The sequence below is a fragment of the Papaver somniferum genome, chromosome 3, assembly GCF_003573695.1.
Source record: "Papaver somniferum cultivar HN1 chromosome 3, ASM357369v1, whole genome shotgun sequence".
Lineage (NCBI taxonomy): Eukaryota > Viridiplantae > Streptophyta > Magnoliopsida > Ranunculales > Papaveraceae > Papaver > Papaver somniferum.
In genome coordinates this window covers 149,373,792-149,395,583 of record NC_039360.1, presented here as the reverse complement: position 1 = coordinate 149,395,583, position 21,792 = coordinate 149,373,792, and the positions used below count along the sequence as shown (strand labels likewise).

General features: G+C 36.1%; 1 protein-coding gene across 1 annotated transcript; it reads right to left on the bottom strand.

The window, feature by feature from the left end:
- Positions 1-1,308: 1,308 nt before the first annotated feature.
- LOC113360095 lies at positions 1,309-3,939 on the bottom strand. Its single transcript, XM_026603642.1, has 4 exons — positions 3,511-3,939; positions 3,091-3,411; positions 2,324-2,936; positions 1,309-2,186 (listed from the first exon to the last, which is right to left on the bottom strand). The coding sequence occupies exons 1-4, from the start codon at positions 3,937-3,939 to the stop codon at positions 1,309-1,311; spliced, it is 2,241 nt and encodes a 746-aa protein (XP_026459427.1).
- Between the last annotated feature and the right edge of the window lie 17,853 nt (positions 3,940-21,792).

Here is a 21,792-nt window from a genome sequence, read left to right as displayed (position 1 = left end):
GGGGGGTTGGTAACCATACAGAGCCTGAAAGGGTGACATCTTCAGACTAGAGTGATAGTTTATTTTGAACCACCATTCAGCAAGAGCTAAACATTGTGTCCATTGCTTAAGGTTAGAGCTTGTCATACATCTGAGGTATTGCTCTACACATGAATTAGTTCTCTCAGTTTGGCCATCTGTTTGAGGATGGCAAGATGTTGATAGTTTGAGAGTGGTGCCTAAGGATTTGAATAAGGCCTGCCAAAAATGACTTACAAAGATCTTGTCTCTGTCACTGACTATGAAGCATGGTAAGCCATGAAGCTTGAAAATGTTGTTGAGAAATTCCTTGGCTACTGATATAGCAGTAAAAGGGTGGCTTAAGGGAATGAAGTGGTTATACTTTGTAAGTCTATCAACAATCACTAAGATGGCACTCTTCTTGTTGGACAGTGGAAGCCCCTCAATGAAATCTATTGAAATGTCTTGCCAAGCTTGCTCTGGAATGGGTAATGGTTGTAAGAGTCCACTAGGGAAAGAAGTACTGCCCTTGTTTCATTGAAAAACCTCACAAGTAGATACAAATTGCATGATATCATTTTTCATTTTTAGCCAAAAGAAATGGGATTTTACTCTATGATAAGTACCTAGCATGCCAGGGTGACCCCCAATAGCAGATGAGTGTAAAGATTGGAGAATAGAGTGTCTGACCTTATTACTTGACCCAATGTATAGCCTGCCTTTGAATCTGAGAATGTCATTGGAATATGAGAAGTTTGGCTGGTCTGGAGAGACAATTAATGAAGCTATAATTTTTTGAGACTCATCATCACCATCATAACTAGAGATAATATCTTGGGTCCATTATGGAGTGCTCACAGAGATGGCATTGCAGGATGTAGATAATTGTGGTACTCTGGATAAGGCATAAACAACCACACTGTCTTTACCCTTCTTATATTGGATGATGTAATCAAATCCCATCAATTTGACTAGCCACTTTTGTTGTAAGGTAGTACAGATCTTCTGATCCATAAGATATTGTAAGCTTTGGTGATCAGTTTTAATAATGAATTTACTGTGAGAAAGGTAATATATCCATTTTTGAACAACCATGACAATGGCTAAGAATTCCCTTTCATAAGTGGATAGAGATAAAGCTTTAGGACCCAAGGCTTTACTGAAAAAGATAATAGTCTGCCTTCTTTCATGAGCACTGCTCCCACTCCTCTGTCACAAGCATCAGTTTCAAGGATGAACTGCTTTGAAAAGTCTGGTAAAGCCAATACTGGAGCCATTGTCATTGCAATTTTCAGAATGTTAAAAGCTTCATGTGCTGATGAGACCACTGAAAACATCTTTCTTAAGAATATCAGTAAGAGGTTTAGAGATAGTACCATAACCTCTAATAAATCTTCTATAGTATCCTGTGAGACCCAAGAATCCTCTCAATTGTTTCAAGTTGGAAGGTAAAGGCCAGTTGGTCATAGCAGCAATTTTTTCAGGATTAGCAGCTACTCCTTCTGCAGAGATGAGATGGCCCAGATAGTCTATCTGAGGCTGAGCAAAAACACACTTAGACAATTTGGCATATAATGAATGTTGCCTGAGAACAGAGAAAACTTGTTGTAGGTGTAGAACATGATCTTCCATGGATTTTCTATAAATAAGGATATCATCAAAGAAAACAAGAACAAATTTCCTTAGAAAGGGCTGAAATACTTCATTCATTAGAGCTTGGAAGGTATCATGTGCATCTGTGAGGCCAAAAGGCATCACCTTAAACTCATAATGTCCATGATGAGTTCTGAAAGTTTTCTTGTGAATGTCAGGGCCAAAAACTCTGATTTGAAAATAGCCAGACCTTAAGTCTATTTTAGAGAATATAACTTCTCCTTTGAGTTCATCCAATAGCTCATCAATCAAGGGTATAGGAAATTTATCCTTAACAGTTAATTCATTTAATTTTCTATAATCTACACAAAATCTCCATGTGCCATATTTCTTCTTCACTAGGAGGATTGGAGAAGCAAATGGACTGTAACGTTTTTGAATAAGCCCTGTAGAAAGAATCTCTTGTACCAATTGTTCTACCACAAACTTATGGATGTAAGGGCATTTATAGGGTCTCTGTGAAGTAGGGGTAGAATTTGGCTTGAGTGGAATTTTGTGGTCCATATTTCTAGGGGGTGGGAGTGTAGTAGGTTCTGCAAAGATATCAGGGAAGGTTCGAACACTGCATTAATTTGAGGGGGAATAGGTGGAGGTGGTGATGTAGAGACAACAAATAATTGGCCAATTAGTGTAGGTGTATTTGCTTTGATAAACTTTCTTACAGAAGAACCGTCAATAAGGTTAAGAGAAGGTTTAGAAGAACTTCCCTGAAGTGTGATATGTCTGCCTTGATGAAGAAAAGAGATCCTCAACTGAGAAAAATTGAAGGTGACATCTCCCAACTGTTGTAACCAATCATCTCCTAAGACCATGTAATATCCCCCTAGTGGAAGTACCCTCAAGTCATTTGAGAATCTGTGCCCCTGCATTTCCCATTGAAGGTTTTGATAAAGACCATGACTAGTGATGATGTCTTCATTGTCTACTGTCACCACCATGTACCCTGTGGGAGATGTATGAATGTGTAGTTTCTTGACAATATTGGAGTCAATGAAACTATGGGTACTGCCAGTATCCACTAGAACCAGAATAGGGTGTGACTTCAGATGACCTAAAATTCTAATGGTATCATGGACCACATGTCCAGTTAAAGCATGTAAAGATATCTCAATATTAGAGTCACTAGTAGTTGGTGAAGAAACAGTAGAGTCAGTAGGAGATACTAGGGTGGAGTCCTCTATCTCATCATCAAGTATAAGCATAAATAATTGTTGTGTCTTGCACCTGTGGCCCTGTCTGTAGAACTCATCGCAATTGTAGCATAACCATTTGTCTTTTCTCACCTGCATTTGGGCATGAGTAAGTATCTTGATAGGTGGTAAGGAATTTTCAGTGGAAGTACTTCGTGGGGAAGTTGGGTGTGTAACAATTGGGTTTGAAGAAGTAAGTTATTTAGTGTAAGTGGTAGGAGGAGAGAGGAGAGAAAAATAGTTTAACCGTTGAGGGTGGGTGAGACACAGACAATGGTGTTGGAACAAAAGGTCTAGAAAATGTTTTAGGAGGTTTTGAGTGGTGAAGCAAAGAGGCTTGTTGCAGTCTTGCTAAGACAAAGGCTTCAGTTGCGGTTTCTGATTTAAACATTTGCACTGCTGCTCGTATCTCCTCCTTCAACCCACTAATGAAGCTAAGGGTATAAAAACTCTCAGGTAATGTAGGGTTATTAGCTACCATAAACCCTTTATAATGCTCCCATTTATCGAAATAATCCTCAACCGTTGTAGTTTGAGCCAACTTATTGAAACTGCCCACATAATTATCCTGAGTAATATCCTCAAAATGAATACATAAGTCTCGAACAAAAGTATCCCAATGAATGGATCATTTACCTTGATGATAGTTCATAAACCATGAATCTACCTGTGAATCAAAATGAATTGCGGCCATATCCACACGTTCCTCATCCGGAAATTTGTGAAAGGCAAAATATCGTTCATATTTGAGAGCCCAACCACGAGGGTTAGATCCATTAAATCTGGGGAAATCGACTTTGGGAGTGTGTGAGAACTTACTGTGATTGTTAGGAGACATCGAATTGATGATGTGACGAAGATTGTTGAAAGAATGAACAGGGTCAGATTGTGACTCACCAGATGGATCTGGGGTATCTTTTGGATCTGATTGATGTTGAGATTGGTTGCCAAGTAGATCGAGGATAGTATTCAACTTGGAATTGACATCAGAAACTGTCGACTTCAAGGAATTGAGCTCATCTCTCACTTCTTGAATCGATGTGGTGTTCTGAGTAACAGTGGAAGTAAGTTCAGCAACAGATTGCTTGGTAGCCATGATTACAGGTTCTAGGGGTGAATCTGATACTAATTGTAGTGTATTGAGATACACCTACAAGGGATTTAACCAAGATAATTAGCAGCAAGCTGCTTTCTCTCTGCAAGCAGAGCCTAACTTTCAAGATTGAAAGCAAAATTAATTTTCATTGATGCAAAAAAAGAGGTCCTTACAATGATTGGTTTATAAACCACCAACCTGAGAATAAAGATAACAACGGTCTGGATTACATCAATGAAAGAAAAGAAAAAAATACGTGACTCGAGGAAATAGAATTCCTACACAACTTCCGACACTTGTCTTCACGACTCGACTCAGTGGGTCTCGCCTCTAGCTCGGCTGAGTGACTCAGTTGTACCATCCTCAGCACAAGTCAGGTACATGACAACATTATCAGATGAAAAATAATCAATATTTCGTACCCAATTGTTTGCGTGGAATCAGGTCAATAAAATTAAAAAAAATTGTGTTTAGCCAATCCTGTTTTCACCACGGATATTGAAAATGTTACTTTGATTAAGAACCAACAATCGTACTGTAGGATCAGAATCTCGCAACAATTATGTCTCAGCGAAATTTTCAGTGGTATTGCAAAATAACGTCGCAGAACAATTTCAGAAACGACGTCAGCAAGGATCATGAGAAAGATGTGATAGTCTTGCGAAAATTAGAGAGCTTGCGAAGTTAACATTTGTAAGGCTGCGAGAATGTCGCAAGCCATATCCGAAAATAAAGGACAGATTAGCTGTCATCCACTATATTTTTCCTTATAAATAGTCATTCGAGTTGTAAAGAGGGGGAGAGATCTTTTTGAGTAAGAAACAAGTAAATAGGAGAGAGAAAGTTCAGAGCAGAGATCATTCTTGGCTTCTTTATCTTTCTTGTAAGAACATTCAAAAATTAATCAATAAAATTAAGAGTGTAAACCTAAAAATGAGTTGATCAACAATGAAATCATTTGAGGGGTGTAGTGTTGGAATTCCTGCAACTACATAATGGCGCTAGAAACAGGGAGATTGAAGATCGAAAGTTGAAGATTGTTGATTGAGAATATTCAAATCAAGAAAGTGATTAAATAAATCAGTGAATCAGTTAAAACAAAGATGGGTAGAATTAATGAAAATGGAAAAAGATTGGAGTGTAATATGATAACAAAAAGCTTGATCAATGAATTTCATGAAAACGTCAAAGGAAGAATACATAAACGAAATTCTGAAGGAAAGAAAATTATAGCGGTAGAAAAAATATCACCCTTGAAAGAGTGGGAAAAGCAAAAATTTGCATTCATGGTGGAAGAAATACCAAAAGAAAATTTAAACCATACATCTTTGTTGGTCATCACAGTGCCTATTACACGAAAAGAGAAGGATACATCAATAAAATCCGCAGGAGAATGGATGTTGAACAGAACTTTAATCGATACAGGAAGTTCAGTTGATATAATATTTTATCATGCATTCCGGGGAATGGGATTTAAAGATGAAGAAATGTCCAGTTCAGCATATTTTGTTCACGGCTTTGGAAAATCCACAACAAAACCTAAAGGAGAAATAGTGGTGCGAATTCCACTTGGAGAAATCGAAACATATGTAACATTGTGTGTGGTGGATATGGAATCGCCATATAATATGTTATTAGGAAGATCATGGATACATGCGATAAAAGCTGTGGTATCAACGTTGCATCAATGCGTTTAATTCCCCACTCCAAATGGAATATGTGAAATTAGAGGAGATGTTGACAATGCGAAATTATGTCATCAAATTGAAGTAAAGCATTATGAAGAACAAGCAAAAAGGAAACAATTTCGCAGAAAATTGGCAAAGGAAGCAAAAACAGAAGAAGAATTTAGAGTTTATATGATAATGGCAAAAAAAGGAAAAGGAATACCCAGCGAAATTTCGGAAGAAGGGGAAGGACCCATAAAAGCAATAAAAGAACCAACACCAATGGGAGAACCTAAAACCAGTTACACTGCCGCAGAACCAACAAAAGAAATAAATGTTGGGACTGTAGAGGAGCCTCTAATGTTAAGAATTGGAACCAAAATGGATGTAGAAGAAGAAGAAAGAACTGTCAACTTGTTGCGAGAATATAAGGATATTTTCGCAGGAAACACGGATGAGAAACCAGGAATAGATCCATCAATTGCTTGCCACAAATTGGAGATTAACAAAAATGTGAGACCATTTAAACAGAGAATAAGAAAAATCGCAACAACTTACCATTCCCAAATAGAAGAAGAATTACAGAAAATTCTTGAGGCAGGAATTATAAGAGAAGCTAAATACCCAGAATGGATAGCGAATATGGTCATTGTCCCAAAGAAAAACAAGGATTTGCATAGATTTCACTGATTGAACAAAGCTTGCCCCAAAGATAGTTTTCCGTTACCCGATATTCCTCAAATGGTGGAATCTGCAGCGGGAAATGATAGGGTATCATCTTTAGATGGGTACAAAGGGTATAACCAAATTCCTCTCGATGAAGAAGATCAATAATATACTGCTTTCTTTTCCCCTAGAGGTTTATGTTGTTACACGAAAATGCCATTTGGTTTGCGAAATGCGGGAGCAATATATCAAAGAATGGTAGAGAAGGTGTTCGCAAAATGGATACATAAAACATTAGAAGTATACGTGGACGACATGTTAGTAAAGAGTAAAGAAGCTAAAGACCATGTACAAGACTTGAGGGAAATTTTTGAACAAATGCGGCAATATAACATTAAATTGAATCCTGAGAAGTGTACTATTGGAGTTGCATCGGGAAAATTTTTAGGCTACATTGTATCAAAGGAAGGAATACAGGTTGATCCAGAAAAAGTGCAAGCAGTTTGTGACATGCCAACACCAGCAACAATAAAAGATGTACAGAAGTTGAATGGGCTTCTAGCTTCGCTGGGGAGATTCATTTCGCGATCATCAGACAAATGCAAATATTTTTTCGATATACTCAAGAAGGGTGCGAAATTTAAATGGAGTGATGAATGTGAAAAGGCTTTTCAAGGAATCAAAGAACATCTTATGAATACAACTATTTTACAAAAGGCAAAACCAGGAGAAGAATTATTGATTTACCTTTCGACAACGTCGCATGCATTAAGTGATGTGTTATTGCGAGCAGACGCAGGAGTGGAGAAACCCATTTATTACATTAGCAAAACTTTTAATACTGCTGAGAAGAATTACTCAAAGATTGAAAAGTTAATCTTATCATTGGTCTATGCATCATTTAAGCTCCGCATATACTTTCAAGCACACAAGATAAAGGTATTAACAAAAGTACCATTTGAATCAGTGATGAAGAATTCTAAAAGATCAGGAAGAGTAGAGAGATGGAATGCACAAGTAGGCCACTTTGATATTAAATATGAAATTTTGTCTTCACCAAAATCACAAGTTGTTGCGGATTTCTTGGCAGAATTTCCTTTAGAAGAAGATGAAGCAGTAGAAGAAATGATGGATGTAGAAGAAGAACATGGAGATCCAAAAGATTTATTAACAGAACCAAATAGATGGGAAATATTGGTAGATGGATCATCAAATGGAGAAGGAAATGGAGTTGGAATTGTTTTAATTTCGCCAGAAGGAATAAAGATGGCTTTTTCATTCAGATTGGAATTTGCATCCACTAATAATGAAACCGAATATGAAGCTGTGATACATGCTTTAAAATTCGCAATAGAACTGAAACTATAAAATGCCAGGATCACTAGTGATTCGCAGCTAGTTATTCGCCAAATAAAAGGAGAATATACTACAAATGAACCATCCTTGAAGAAATACAAGAGGCTGGTTGAAGAATTATCAGCGAAAATCCAGAAAGATAAAATGGAGGCACATTTCAAGAAAGGATAATAGACTCGCAGACGCTTTTTCTTTCATCTCAAGCATGATGACAGATCCAACTGCGAGATGCATAAAAATACAAACACTTCTGTCACCATCAATAAATAAAGAAGAGGAAGATGTGGATGTGATGGTGATAGATAATGAAAAAGAAGAACAAATGAACAATGTCGCAGACTGGAGAATGGAACTTCACGCATATTTGGCGAAAGGAGAAACACCAAGAAATAGATTGGAAACACACAAGTTAAAAAGCCGAGAAACGAATTATGAATTAAGAGATGGGTTGCTATACCGAAAATCCTTTAGTGGACCATCACTCAAATGTTTGACACGAGAGGAAGGAGAAAAGGTGCTGAAAATGTTACATAGTGGAGATGCTAGCAATCATAGTGGAGGAAGATCTTTAGCACATAGAGCAAAAATGCAAGGTTATTATTGGCCATACATGCATGAAGATGCAAAACAAATATCAAGACGTTGCGAAGATTGTCAGCGACATGGAAAGAAAATACATGCACCAGGAGCACCATTGTCATCTTCAACCAGTGTGTGTCCCATTGGAAAATGGGGCTTAGATATTGTGGGGCCATTTTTACCAGGAACTGGACAAAGAAGATACTTAATAGTCGCAACAGATTATTTCACAAAATGGACAGAGGTGAAGGCAGTACAACATATCCGCGACAAAGATATCTTTACATTCATATTCGAAAATATCATTTGCAGATTTGGAATTCCTGCACAGTTGGTATCTGATAATGGTAAACAGTTTAGGGGCAGAATATAAAAACGTTACTTAGCGCATTCAAGATAAAATGTAGAAAGTCCACTCCTTTGTATCCACAAGCTAATGGGAAAGTAGAAGCAACAAATAAAACAATTGCAGATATATTAAAGAAGAAATTGGAAGGACATCACAGATCATGGTGCGAACAAGTACATAATGCAGTATGGGCTTATAATACAACTAGAAGAGAAGCTACTGGAATGTCACCTTTTTGTTTAACATACGGAGTTAAAGCGGTGTTACCAACAGAAGTTGTTATTACGACAACAAAAAGAGAAGCTTGGGAGAAAAATCTTAGTGCGGGTTTAATTTTAAAAAACTTGATGAATTAGAAGAAAAAAGAGAAAAAGCTTTACAACATATGGAGAATTATCAGCGAAGATTAGCTCGGGAATATAATAAACGTGTCAAAATACGTGAATTTCAACCAGGAGATTTAGTTCTGCGAGAAACACCAATATATCAGCGAGAAAATGGTGGAAAATTAGCGAAAAAATGGGATGGACCTTACATTATTAAGGAGATAGTTGGAACAGAAGCTTATAGATTAATGGATCCAGAAGGGAGAGATGTTGGTCATAGATTAGACAGACCATGGAACATGTTATATTTGGAAAGATATTATCAGTAAGAAGCTTTGAGAAGTTATGAATTCTAAAAAAATAATTGCAGAATTACTCATATCAAAAGAAGATCATGATGTGCGAAATTGTCGCAGAGATAATCACAGAACAATGACATAAAAGAAAGGGGCAAACCTTTATGGCGTACACCCTAGTTCGCGAATAAAATTTCGCAAGAGGCAAATGTAAGACCTAAAGTACGTCATATTAGGGGTACCTGTTGCATGGCTCATGGAAAGGCTACACCGCCACCGGAACCTGAGTCATGGAGATTTGGGGTCAATAAAGCCCATCTGGGAGAGGCACCTTGGATTCTCAACTTAAGCATATGACTTAGGTTGGGAGACTAAGGTAATAAGGACTCTCTCAAGGAGTGAAGAATCTGATCAAGGCGCCGAGGTACACGGTTGAGTCAAGGGTGCCGGGGGCGTTTGAAGCGTCCTTGCCATTCTTGAAAAGTCTTGGCTTATACTGCACTCGGCCTGAAGAAAACCCCACTTAGGGTGCAGTCTCGTAACCATAAGCCCTATAGGAAAAAGGGATAAGAGGCTGCGAAAACAACTGGTTGTTGTTAAGACTGGATGGGAGGAGCTAACCTTGTATGGTAGAAGTACGCCTCCTTGAAGGGGCAACCAGGGGGGAGATAAGGGCGGCACCCTCCATTAGGGAGATGATATGTGTCTTCAGACGTAAATGTCATGAGGCTTTTTATTCACAAGGATATTAAGGCTTGTCATATTTGTGCAACAATCCTGAAGAGGAAATAATACAAAAGAAAAAGATAAGACGAGATCAATGGGTTTTCGCATGAAAGTGCGAAGACGTCCTGCGATTTCGTCGCAAGACGGCAATGTCATGGGGCTTTATTTTCGCAAGAATATTTAGGCCTGTCATATTTTCGCAACATTCCTGAAGATTCCATAATACAAAAGAAAAGGTTAAGACAAGATCAATGGGTTTTTGTATGAAAATGCAAGGACTCCCTGCGATTTTGTCGCAATGACAAGAGATGGCATAATAAGACCTTTAATTAGGAAGGAAAAATAAGACCATATGATAAAACAAATTGATGATAAGCATTCACAACAAATTATTTTGTGCAAGAAATATAATGAGAGGCAAGTATGGAAATCGATATACAAGAAGCATTATCTTTCTTATCAACAAAATATTAAAAGGAAAAGTTGTCTTCAAAGTTATTGGAAAATGTAGCTCTCAAAAGTGATAAAATAAGACAGCTCAAGAAAAGAAAACTAGAAAAGAAGCTCAAGCTTCAATATTAATATCAGTAGCAGGAGATGACAGAAATTCTTCGCCAATATTGTCACAAGATTCTCCTTCATTTCGGCTTTGATCTCGCCATGACTAGCATTTTGATTATCGCCAGCAATTACTTCTTCAGGAGAAATTTCTTTCTCATTCTGATTAACACCAGCAGATACTTCGTTAGAAGGAATCTCTTCTTCATCTTCCTGAAGATTATCTTCTGCACCGCTTTCGTAATCATAATCACTATCAGCAGGACGAGGAACTTCATCATCATCTACTTCTAGAGGATCAATTGATGTAGGAGGAAGAGAGTTGGACAGTAAGATGTCATTTACAAGGACTTCAGCCCGGAGATGAACTTGGCGAAGAAGTGCTCTTTGATGATTCCTATCTTGAATATCTTTAAAATAAGCAAGGTAATCAAGTCTTCTTTCTGCTCGATCGCGAGAACCAGTGAGGGTAGAGACGAGCAAGGAATTATCTTTGCGAATTTTAGCATATTTAGCCTCCAAGTCAGAAATAGAGGAATGAAGATTCTTCTCAGACTCTGCGAAAAATAGAATACAAAATTTTGTTAAAATAAGGAATTCAGAGAGATATGACAAAGAAAAGATAATTAAGGCAGTCAAACTATTATGACTACCTTCCTTTTGCAAAATAAGGTGTTGAATCAAAGATAGACAACTATTCTCCCAATGGTCCATTGCGTCATCAAATTTATCTCCAACTAAACCTTTAAGTCGAGACTGAAGATTTTTCTCTTTAGAAACAAGGAAGGCATTTTTTTTCGCAAGAGAAGAATAAGATTCTTCTAATTTGGAATATTGTTCTTTAAGCTGATTTGCCTTCACACTTAAAGCTATTCTACCTTGAATGAGTGTATCTCTTTCAACGATAGATGATTATGTTACTTCTTTAAGTTCATTTCTTAAAGAGCGAAGAGATTTCTCTTGGTCAGCACATACTTTTTGGAGAATATTAAGTTGTTGCGAAGATATCGCCATCTTGTTTAAATAAACTCGCTTCTCTTGAGATAAGGTTTTATTCTCATCTGATAAAGTTTCCATCCCTAAATTAGCTTTGGTTAAAGAATAAGAAAGACGAGATACTTCATTACTTAATGGATCTTGTCTTTGAACTAATTGGGTATTCTCATTGGTAAGATTATTTATTTGATCAAGGGAATATGAATAGAGGTTATCTAGTTGGTTATATTGATCCATTAAGACTTCTTTATCAACATGGGCTTCTTCAACAGCAGATTCAAATTGATATCTCTCCATTACTCGTTTCTGATTTAATGCTTAACATGCGAAAGAGGGATTTAAAGGATAATTAAACATGGGAAGGATAAAACCATCGAAAAGGAAAATTAAAGACATAGATGAGGAAATCATACCTCTTAATTCATCATTCTTCTTGTGAAGATTGTCACGATCCAGCAAAATATTCTGAAGTTTCTGATTTTCAAGACGAAGAGCATTACATTCTTTTTCTAAAGCTGTCTGCGAAACAGATTTGTCAGAACCCAAATGCTTGCTCAGAATTTCGCAAACATTAGACTTGATGGTATCAGTAGAAGACTTCTTGCCATCATCTAGAATCTCAGATAAAATCTTGAAAGCAATATCTATCCCTTCCACGGTTTCTTTCGACATAGGGAGAGACTTGGGTAGAGAACTAGTAGAGATAGAAGGTTGAGAAACATTCTCAATGGGAAGAGAAGAGGTTTCATTCACAGAAGGATCCATAAGGGGAATTTCAATCATAGAAAGATCAACTGGAGAAATGAAATCAGAGGAAGCATTTTTGCGAGTTGGAGATAAAGGTTTATCTTGCGAAGATGTCACAGGAGATTTGGGAGAAATGAAATCAGAGGCAACATCTTCACGAACTGGGGACAAAGGTTTATCTTGCGAAGATGTCGCAGGAGATTTGGAAGAAATGAGTAGGTGGAAGGGAACAGAAGTTGGAACAGTCTTGAGGTGGCGAGATTTCTTGTGAGGTTTATGAAGATCTTTATCATCCTGCGAATTACAATCTAGATAAGAAACAGAGGCAACAACATTGTTATTAAAAAAAAAGATAGTGTTTCTTACTATCTTCTCATTTGCAGACTTTCTTTTATGTGCGTCAACTTTATGCTTTGATATGGGATTGTTAGGGTCCTGAACTGTAAATTTAGTGTTGGAGCCGCTTTTGCTGAAATAACAAGAATATGGGAATCACATAAACAACATCACATAAGGCAATAAAAAATATTAATTTCAAATATATCAATTTCAGCAAAGCTCATAAGGAAGAAAAGAGAAGACTAACCTTGATGAATCCATGAGAAAGGATAGCAGGGAGATTGTCTCGAAGAAGATCACGAACTATGAAGATCTAGTTTGAAGATGAAGAAGAACTTAAAAAGATTGAAGAGGAAAGAAGAAAAGTTGCAATAATGGAATTTGCAGAAGAACGATGAAGTTGCAGAGAGAATAAAGGGAAAGAAGAAGAGAGTGAAAATAAATATATATAGAGGGAATTTTTCCTCGAGAAAATAAACACGGTTAATACGGAAAGATTTAAGCGGTTAAAAAGTAACGGTTACAAAAGACGTGTCGAGAAATAAATGGAAGAAAGAATACGTGTGATAAATGCAGAATATGAGAAGATAAGCAGTTGCGGAATTTCTCACATCATTCTCTACTTTGCAGAGAAGATATGAGAAGAGGCAAGACGTAGGATCAGAATCTCGCAACAATTATGTCTCAGCGAAATTATCAGTGGTATTGCACAATAACGTCGCAGAACAATTTCAGAAACGACATCAGTAAGGATCATGAGAAAGATGTGATAGTCTTGCGAAAATTAGAGAGCTTGCGAAGTTAACATTTGTAAGGTTGCGAGAATGTCGCAAGCCATATCCGAAAATAAAGGACAGATTAGCTGTCATCCACTATATTTTTCCTTATAAATAGTCATTCGAGTTGTAAAGAGGGGGAGAGATCTTTTTGAGTAAGAAACAAGTAAATGGGAGAGAGAAATTTCAGAGCAGAGATCATTCTTGACTTCTTTATCTTTCTTATAAGAACATTCAAAAATTAATCAATAAAATTAAGAGTGTAAACCTAAAAATGAGTTGATCAACAATGAAATCATTTAAGGGGTGTAGTGTTGGAATTCCTACAACTACACGCACTGTCGCCGCAAAATTGTACCGAACACAGCCGATCCTTAAATTATTTATCCAAACTTCTCTTCTTTTCTAAAACCTTCTCCTAGATTTCTACCCGAAATTTTTCCCTTCCTATAACTCCAAAACTAACTCTCTATTTATATTCTTTCTCCATTAACCATAACCATAGGATTATATGATATCATAAAAATTTCCCACTTATCTATTTATCTTACGGCTCACATTAAAACCCTAAATATTATTACTATAATAATTAAAATCATTTCCATAAAAATTTCCCACTTTGTTATAACTAGTTAATAGTAAATAAAATTACACACTTTTGGTTGGTAACCTAGCAACAAGCTGGGCTCCAACTCCTTTCTGAATAGCAATATCTAATCTATGAAAAATAAAACTACCAACTCCACTACTAGCATCATTACTAACTAAACAGTTCTTTATACGCTTGAAAAAACATAAAGTATCATCTCCCAGTTCTCCTAAGGTAGAGAAAACCAAAACGCTCGTAACCATATGAATTATCCTAGTATTATTTGATACCATTATTTGATATAAGATATCCTAGTATTATTTGATATCATTTTCCATGTATATGATGAATTATACATTTAATTTCTAAGATTTTGGTCAAACGGAAATACTTGGGAACAAAGCTAAAAATGTCGTCACATTGCTTAGGGGTGGACTAGGCGGATGGCATTTGGTACTAATCAGTGGATCTTCAAAATTGCTCGGACTAAGTGGATTCATTTTGATCCAACGTGTTTGGTGGATGACCAACTTAATTTTTGTACATAGGAAATGAACAAGACCTTGGGTCTTAGGATGGAGCTCTGGCGATTTTGAGGCGATTGATCTGGCGATATTGACTTACTCAACCTTCACAATTTCTTCATCCTTTTGAGCAGTTTTCTTTAGGGTTTCAATTTTCATGGGTGTCTGATTAATCTATTGATTATCTCTGGTTCTTGAACTATCTTTTTGATTATTCTTCTCTCTTTTCTTATCCTTTTATTTTGATTTGATAAGACCTAATTTTATGATAATTTCTCTCCGTTCTCTTCTCTTTACAATTAGTTGATTGATTCCTTCAATACTAATTTTATATTCCCTCCGTTCTTTTTTAATAGGATGGTTTTTATAAATAAATGTTTCAAAAAAATAGGTTGGTTTCCTAATTGGGAAATCAAATGTTACTTTAATTTTCTGGGACCACTTTTCACTTAACTTCTTTTGATGACAAGTGTCATGTGGATCATTTCACTTTACTTTTTTTGCTGACAAGTGTCATGGGGACAATTTCACTTCACTTCTTTTATTGAAAAGTGTCATGAGGACCACTTTCAATGATTAGTTCTCTTAATTTCCTTAAATTTCTCTAAAAACAAAACCAGCCTATTAAAAAGGATTGGAGGGAGTAATTGTTATGTGTTTCTCAATTCCTCTGATTTGATCTGTTAATCTTTGATTTTTCTAATTTTGTAGTTTACCTAATTTTTTAGTTCTGTTTTCAGGTTTGGTCGTGGGTTGAGGCGGGTTGCAGACATAGAGTTCCATAGATATCATCATGAGATTTTGGTTCAAGGCTTTGAGTGTGGGAGAAGATCTAATTTTTTAATCGGGTATGGTTTCTGAATTTTTTAAATAAAATTTACTGGATTTGGGTCAGTTACCATTGAGAAGATTAGCAGATTTGATATGCTTTTGGGCATAAGGAGATCCTACTGCTGTAGGGATGTTATTGAATTTGGTCGATTCAGTGGATTATAATTTTTAGTTTATATTATTGATTATTGATAACTGTGAAGATCTGGATTATTATCTATGTTGATGAATTATGAGTAGCAATTATCCGGGTTTGTAGATGTATATTTCCTTGTTCTTTCATGGAGGTTAATTATAAGGAGTAGCTTTGTTTTTTTTATTAGGAAGATTGGGCTCTGAACTTTCTGGAAATGATGATTCAAATGTGTTCTTGTCAATATCTTGTACTGTTTTCTCTGAATTGTATTCTCTTCTTCTGGGGTGGTTTTTAATTCTTATTCTGAGATGAGCTATTCTTCAGACTTGTTTGTAAATTTAGGTTCTGACTTTGATGCTTTGAGCAATCCAGTTTTTGGAGATTGTAATGGTAATAAATTTGTTCTAGAACCTACTCTGTTAGTTTCACTCCCTCTTGAACCAGTGGTTACTGATGATGAATTTGAGAAAGAAATAAATCTCATGTTGGTTGATTCTGTGGACCCTATGGATGTTGAACCTGCTCCATCCCATGACCATGTAAGTCTCTTGAATTAATTTTATCCTTTTATTTTATCTTCTTTTCTGCTCTATTGAATTTATCTACAATAATCTTATATCTTTGTTTTTGCTCTTTTGATTGTTTACTTGCTTGATTGAGTTACATTTATAACCTAGCTATGAAGTTTCTTTACTGGAATATTAATGGGTGTTGTTCTGATAAGAAATGGCTCAATCTTTTAAGTCTGTTTAGAAAATTTAAATTTGATGCTATTTGTTTGATGGAAACTATGGTTGATAGTGATACTATTAAGAAATATAGTCATAATTTGCCTTTTGATGCTTGGTTTGTCGTGCCTTCAGTGGGTAAATCGGGTGGATTAGCGCTTGGCTATTTTGAAAAATCTAATATAGAAATTATTAGTTCTTCTTTCAACATGATTCATATAGTCTGTGATATAACTCCTCAAATTAGAAAATGTCTTATATCCTTTGTTTTTGGGTCTTTGAATATCACCGGAATGAGAAACCAATGGAATGTTTTGAGTAATATCAATACATATGCCAATAGACCATGGTTATTGTTAGGTGACTTTAATTTTATCATGCATGTTTCTCAAAAACAGGGTGGTATAGATGAAAATTCCTTAGTTCCGGACTTCATTAGATCTAAAATGATAGAACTGAGATTAAATGAGGTTTTTTCTTTTGGAAATCCTTTTACGTGGTGCAATAGAAGATTTAAGAATCCTACGGAACTCATTTTTGAAAAGTTGGATAGAGGTTTTATGAATGATAAGTGGGTGTCAGTCTTTCCTCAAACTCGAGTCACTAATTTAGGTAGAGTGTATTCAAATCATAGCCCTGTTTTGCTCAAATCCTTTCACCAAGAACAGAAGTTTTATATTCCATATAAAATTTTCAAATGTTGTCAATTAAGTCCTGACTTCAAAAATGTGCTTGCTAAGTCTTGGTCTAAACGGGTTAAGGGTTCTCCGAGCTTTACTGTTGCTGGTAAGCTCAAGAATGTTAAACAAGATCTCTATTTTTGGAATGTAAATTCGTTTGGTCATATTAAGAACACTATTCATAAATTAAACTCAGAGATTGAAAAGCTTCAGTCTTTTTCTTATCCTCCTGCCATAGGTACTTTCATTTTGAATTACTCACATCAGTTAGATTATTGGTATGAGATTGAAGATTCTTTTTATAAACAAAAAGGTAGGATCAACTACTTTACACAATATGATAAAAACACTCAGTTCTTTCACAATACTGTTAAACTTAGAAACATGTACAACACCATTCATATTGTTACGGAGATCAAGGGAATTGGCTAGATTGCAGGGAGCAAGTTGTTTCTCTGTTTGAGTCCCATTTTAAAAAAGTTTTCTCTTTTTCAAAACCTTGTGATGCTGATATACATGATGTTTTGAAAGATATTCAACCTATTATCAATGATGAAATAAATCTCTCGTTGGTGGCCATTCCCACTGTGGATGAAATTTATTCTACTTTCAAGGTAATGGAACCGTGGAATTCTCCAGGGCCGGACGGCTTTCCGACAGGTTTTTCAGAGATAATTGGGACATCGTTTCTGGTCAGGTAATTGAGCATATTCAAAACTTTTTTAAAACTAAGTTCTTGCTGAAACAACTTAATTATTCCTTCATAGCTCTTATCCCTAAGGTAAATAATCCGTCTTCTCCGCATGATTTTCGTCCTATTAGTTTGGCAAACACAGTTTACAAAATTATATCAAAAATTTTAACAAATCGGCTCAAGCCTTTGCTAGATTCTCTTATATCCCCCTTTCAATCGACTTTTATTTCAAATATGCAAATACAAGATAATATCATTATAAGTCATGAAATATAGCAATCTTTAAAAAAACAGAAAAAGAGAGCTAAGAATGGATATATGGCTATTAAGCTTGATCTATCAAAAGCTTTTGATAGATTAGAATGGTCTTTTATTATTGTTGTTTTTAAGAAGCTAGGTTTCTCCGGTGATTGGTGTCAGTTAATTCTTCAATGTTTTAGTACGGTTTCTTATTCTGTCCTTATAAATGGTTCACCTGGAGAGGTTTTTTACCCTTCCAGAGGTATAAGACAAGGCGACTGCCTGTCCTCCTATATATTTATACAGTGTATGGAGGTGTTATCCCAGTTGTTATTGAAAGGTGTGGCTGGTAAATTGATTCAAGGTTTTAAAATTAGAAACAATAGTCCTTCAGTTTCTTATTTATTTTTTGCGGATGATTGTATATTGTTCTCTAAGGCTTCCATTACTTATGCTATAAACCTTTTGATGATAATAAATAAATATGCAAAAGCTTCGGGTCAGGCCATAAATTTTGAAAAGTCTGGTTTCTTTATGAGCGTCAAGATGCATCACAAGCATATCAAATTGTTATCTAGATCTTTAGGCATGAAGTTTCTATCTAGTTATGAAAATTACCTTGGAACTCCCTTGTTTATTAATAGAGATAAATCTAAATCCTTCAAATTCTTGTTAGATAAGTTCTATTCTAGATTAAGTAACATGAAAAGAACGAATTTAAATGGAGCTGACAGAACAGTGATTACTAAACATGTTTTGTCTACTCTTGCAGTATATCATATTTCTTGTTTTCCTTTGCCTAAAAATTTTACTTCTAAAATAGACTCTATCCAGAGAACTTTTTGGTGGTCTAAGAAAAATCCTTGGAGAGCTGCTTACTTTCGTTCTTGGCTAGATATAGGAAGGTCTAAGTGTTGTGGGGGTCTTGGTATTAGAAATTCATATGCTACCAATAGAGTCTTTATTACTAAATTGGGTTGGAGAATTTTGCAGTTCCCTGATCAGTTGGTATCTAGGTTTTTGAAAGACAAGTATTTTCCCAATCAAAATCTATTAGAAATTGACAAAGCTGCAGATTCTTCTTCTTGGATGTGGAAAGTTATAGTTAAGGTTTGAGTTTCTTAAGGTCTAACATTGTCAGTAAAATCAATAATGGTAAATCGACAAAAATCTGGTCTTCAAATTGGTTTCCGTACGCTTCTTCACCTCCTTTATCTATTAATCCTGATTTTAATGATTATGTTCTTGTCAGTGAGCTTATTGATATGCATACTAACACTTGTAACCTTAGCCTTATGGCTTCTTTGTTTTCCCCAGAAGATGTGATTAAAATTAGGAAAATTAGATTAAATCTGCAGTGTGAAGATAAAATCATGTGGTCTCATACTAAAGATGGTATTTTTACTATTAAATCAACTTATAAAGTTTATATTAATGAGGTTAGCTCAGTAGAAGAGTCTGTTTTTTGGAAAAAAGTTTGGTCTCTGCAGTGCTTTCCCAAGATCATGTTTTTTATGTGGAAGATTTTTGCCTATATATTGCCTGTAAACTCTACTATGAAAGCTTTTAATAGCTCTATGGATGACTCTTACCCTCTTTGCAATAATGACACTGAAACTGTCCTGCATCTGTTTATTCAGTGTCCTTTAGCTTCCCATATATGGTTTGGTTTATCCTTGCAACATTTAGTTTCTTATGATTATCCTTGGATCGATGATTACTTCCTTAGTTGGTTTGATTCGAGGTTGGGTCAGTCGCCTTTTGCAGTGGACTGGCCTAGCATTGGTGCTATTGTTTTGTGGTGTATTTGGAAGCTGAGGTGTGATGTTCTCTTCAAAATAGTTTCCATAAACTTGGAAAAAGTTATTCTGAATACTAGAAGAATAATTAATACCTACATTGCTCCTTCTTTTCCAGTTCAAGTTCCTAGGAATAGTGTTAAAACTTCTGCTACTGTTGTCAACCATGTTTTGTTCTTAGATGGTTCTTTTAAGGATTTTAACATAGGTGTGGGTATGATATTATGTGATAATACAGGTAGAATAAAGCTTTCTCGTTCAGACTTTGGAATGGTTTCAGATGCAGTTTGTGTGGAGGCAACTGCTCTCTTTTTGGCAATCTCCTGGGTGAAGGAGTTAAATCTGTCCAAAGTTCTTTTTGTCAGTGACTGTCTTCAAGTGGTGGATTTTTTTAATGAAGTCAGTTACTCGGCTGGGTGGAGATGCAGTAATCTTCTTGAAGATTGTCGGCGTTTTATTTCTAGTAGTGATGTTTATGATGTTGTGTATGTAAAACGTATTAAGAATAGGGTAGCTGACCGGCTTGCACGTGAGCTAGGAAGTTCTGTTTAAAAGAATCTTGGGATCCTCTTCCTTCTTTTTTGGACTCTCTAGTTAGGAATGAACCCATTATGGATGTTTGTAATTTCCTTCTTTGTTAATGAATGGTTGTTTTTCAGCAAAAAAAAAGGGACAAGACCTTGGGTACTAGTGGGCTTGGTGTAGGATTCATTTGATGGACAACTAGTGGGCTTGTATGGTGACCAGTTAGCTTGTGTGTGTACTGGGCTTGACTAACTTCGAACAATGACCAAAATTTAGATTGAGCTCGTCACTTAACCCATTTTCGGGACGACTACTTCGGATACGATTTTGCAGCATACTTTCGTGATCGTGAAAAATTGGGGTGCCTACAGTTGCCCCTCTTTGGCAGAGGTTTGCGTGCAACTGAATGCTAAAGACATACACACCAATTTTGCACGTTAAAATGCTGGATTCCTCACTCATAAATTATCCAGAATGACACTAGAAAGTTCAGCCGAATTATTTCTAAGTATTTTTATTTTGCACTAGTACACATCCTCATGATAGAGATCATGACGAAGTGGTATTGGTGCCATACCAGCTATTGTGAAAACATGCTACGTCATCACATCGATTGCATTATATAAGTAGAAGCTCCTCAATCTTAACGACTTTTCTCAAAATGATTTCATCATTTATGGTCCTTGCTATGATCCATTTAATACTTGGGATAAATAATTTTCCTCGAGCATTCTTGATTTCTACAAGCCTCACTTTCCCTTCGAGTTTTGCGTCCAAAGTCTAGAGCAATCCTGTAATTGATGACCTTACAAAAGATCTATTAGTAGCACATGTTCCTAAATAATAATGATGATGAATAGTTTTGAATTACAATTTTTGGAACTATCATATATATGTTAAAAAATAATTGCACAGTAAAATCATACAAAGCTATTAGTTGGCAACCTAGCGACAAGCTGGGCACCAACCCCCCTCTGAATAGCAATGCCTAATCTATGAAAAACAAAACTACCAAAACCACTACTAGCGTCATTATTAACAAGACAATTCTTCAGACGCTTAAAAAAACATAAAGTATCTTCACCAAGCTCACCCAAAGTAGAGAAAGCCAAGACCCCCAAACCATAACCAAGTGACTTGTACAAATATTTAGCACGCTTCCCTGAAAGTGCCTTAGAAATAGCTTTCCCTGGGACAAAATAACGTACACCATCACCAGTAAAGGGCGAGACACCAATAACATCCATGCAGACATCTTTCCCGTTTTCCCAGTTGAGAACACGAATATCGGCATGCCTCAAGTCCTTATCCTCATCGGAAAGAATACCAAGAGAAACCTCTTTGCGGGCAGGTACACTAGCTTTGTAGCAAATATCGACAGTAATATCACGGACAAGATCATGTCGAAACTTACTTCCAACATCTTTAGCACAATGAAGCGCATGGTCTCCAAAAATGTCCATAGATTTGTTGCAACTAGTGCATAAGCCATTCTCAACAAACATAGGGATACCGAGCCGATATCAAAGCACGGCTCGAAACTGTCTAGGCGCAATGCACTGGTTAAGCCCACTGATTGGTACATCTAATAAATAATCTTGAGCATGCTTGATACGGTTACACTGCCACAAAATAGAATCTCTTGCAGACATGGAAAATTGGTCTGGGATTTGCTTCTTAATTGCATCGAAATAAGTGACTGCCAGAGAATGCATGGAGGGGGGGG

Coding starts and splice junctions, on each gene's coding strand:
- LOC113360095 (XM_026603642.1), bottom strand. CDS start 3,939: ATGGCTACCAAGCAATCTGTTGCTGAACTTACTTCCACTGTTACTCAG. Junction 2,937..3,090: donor TGTCTCACCCACCCTCAACG/GTTAAACTATTT, acceptor GCCCAAATGCAG/GTGAGAAAAGACAAATGGTT. Junction 2,187..2,323: donor TTCTCTTAACCTTATTGACG/GTTCTTCTGTAA, acceptor ATATCTTTGCAG/AACCTACTACACTCCCACCC.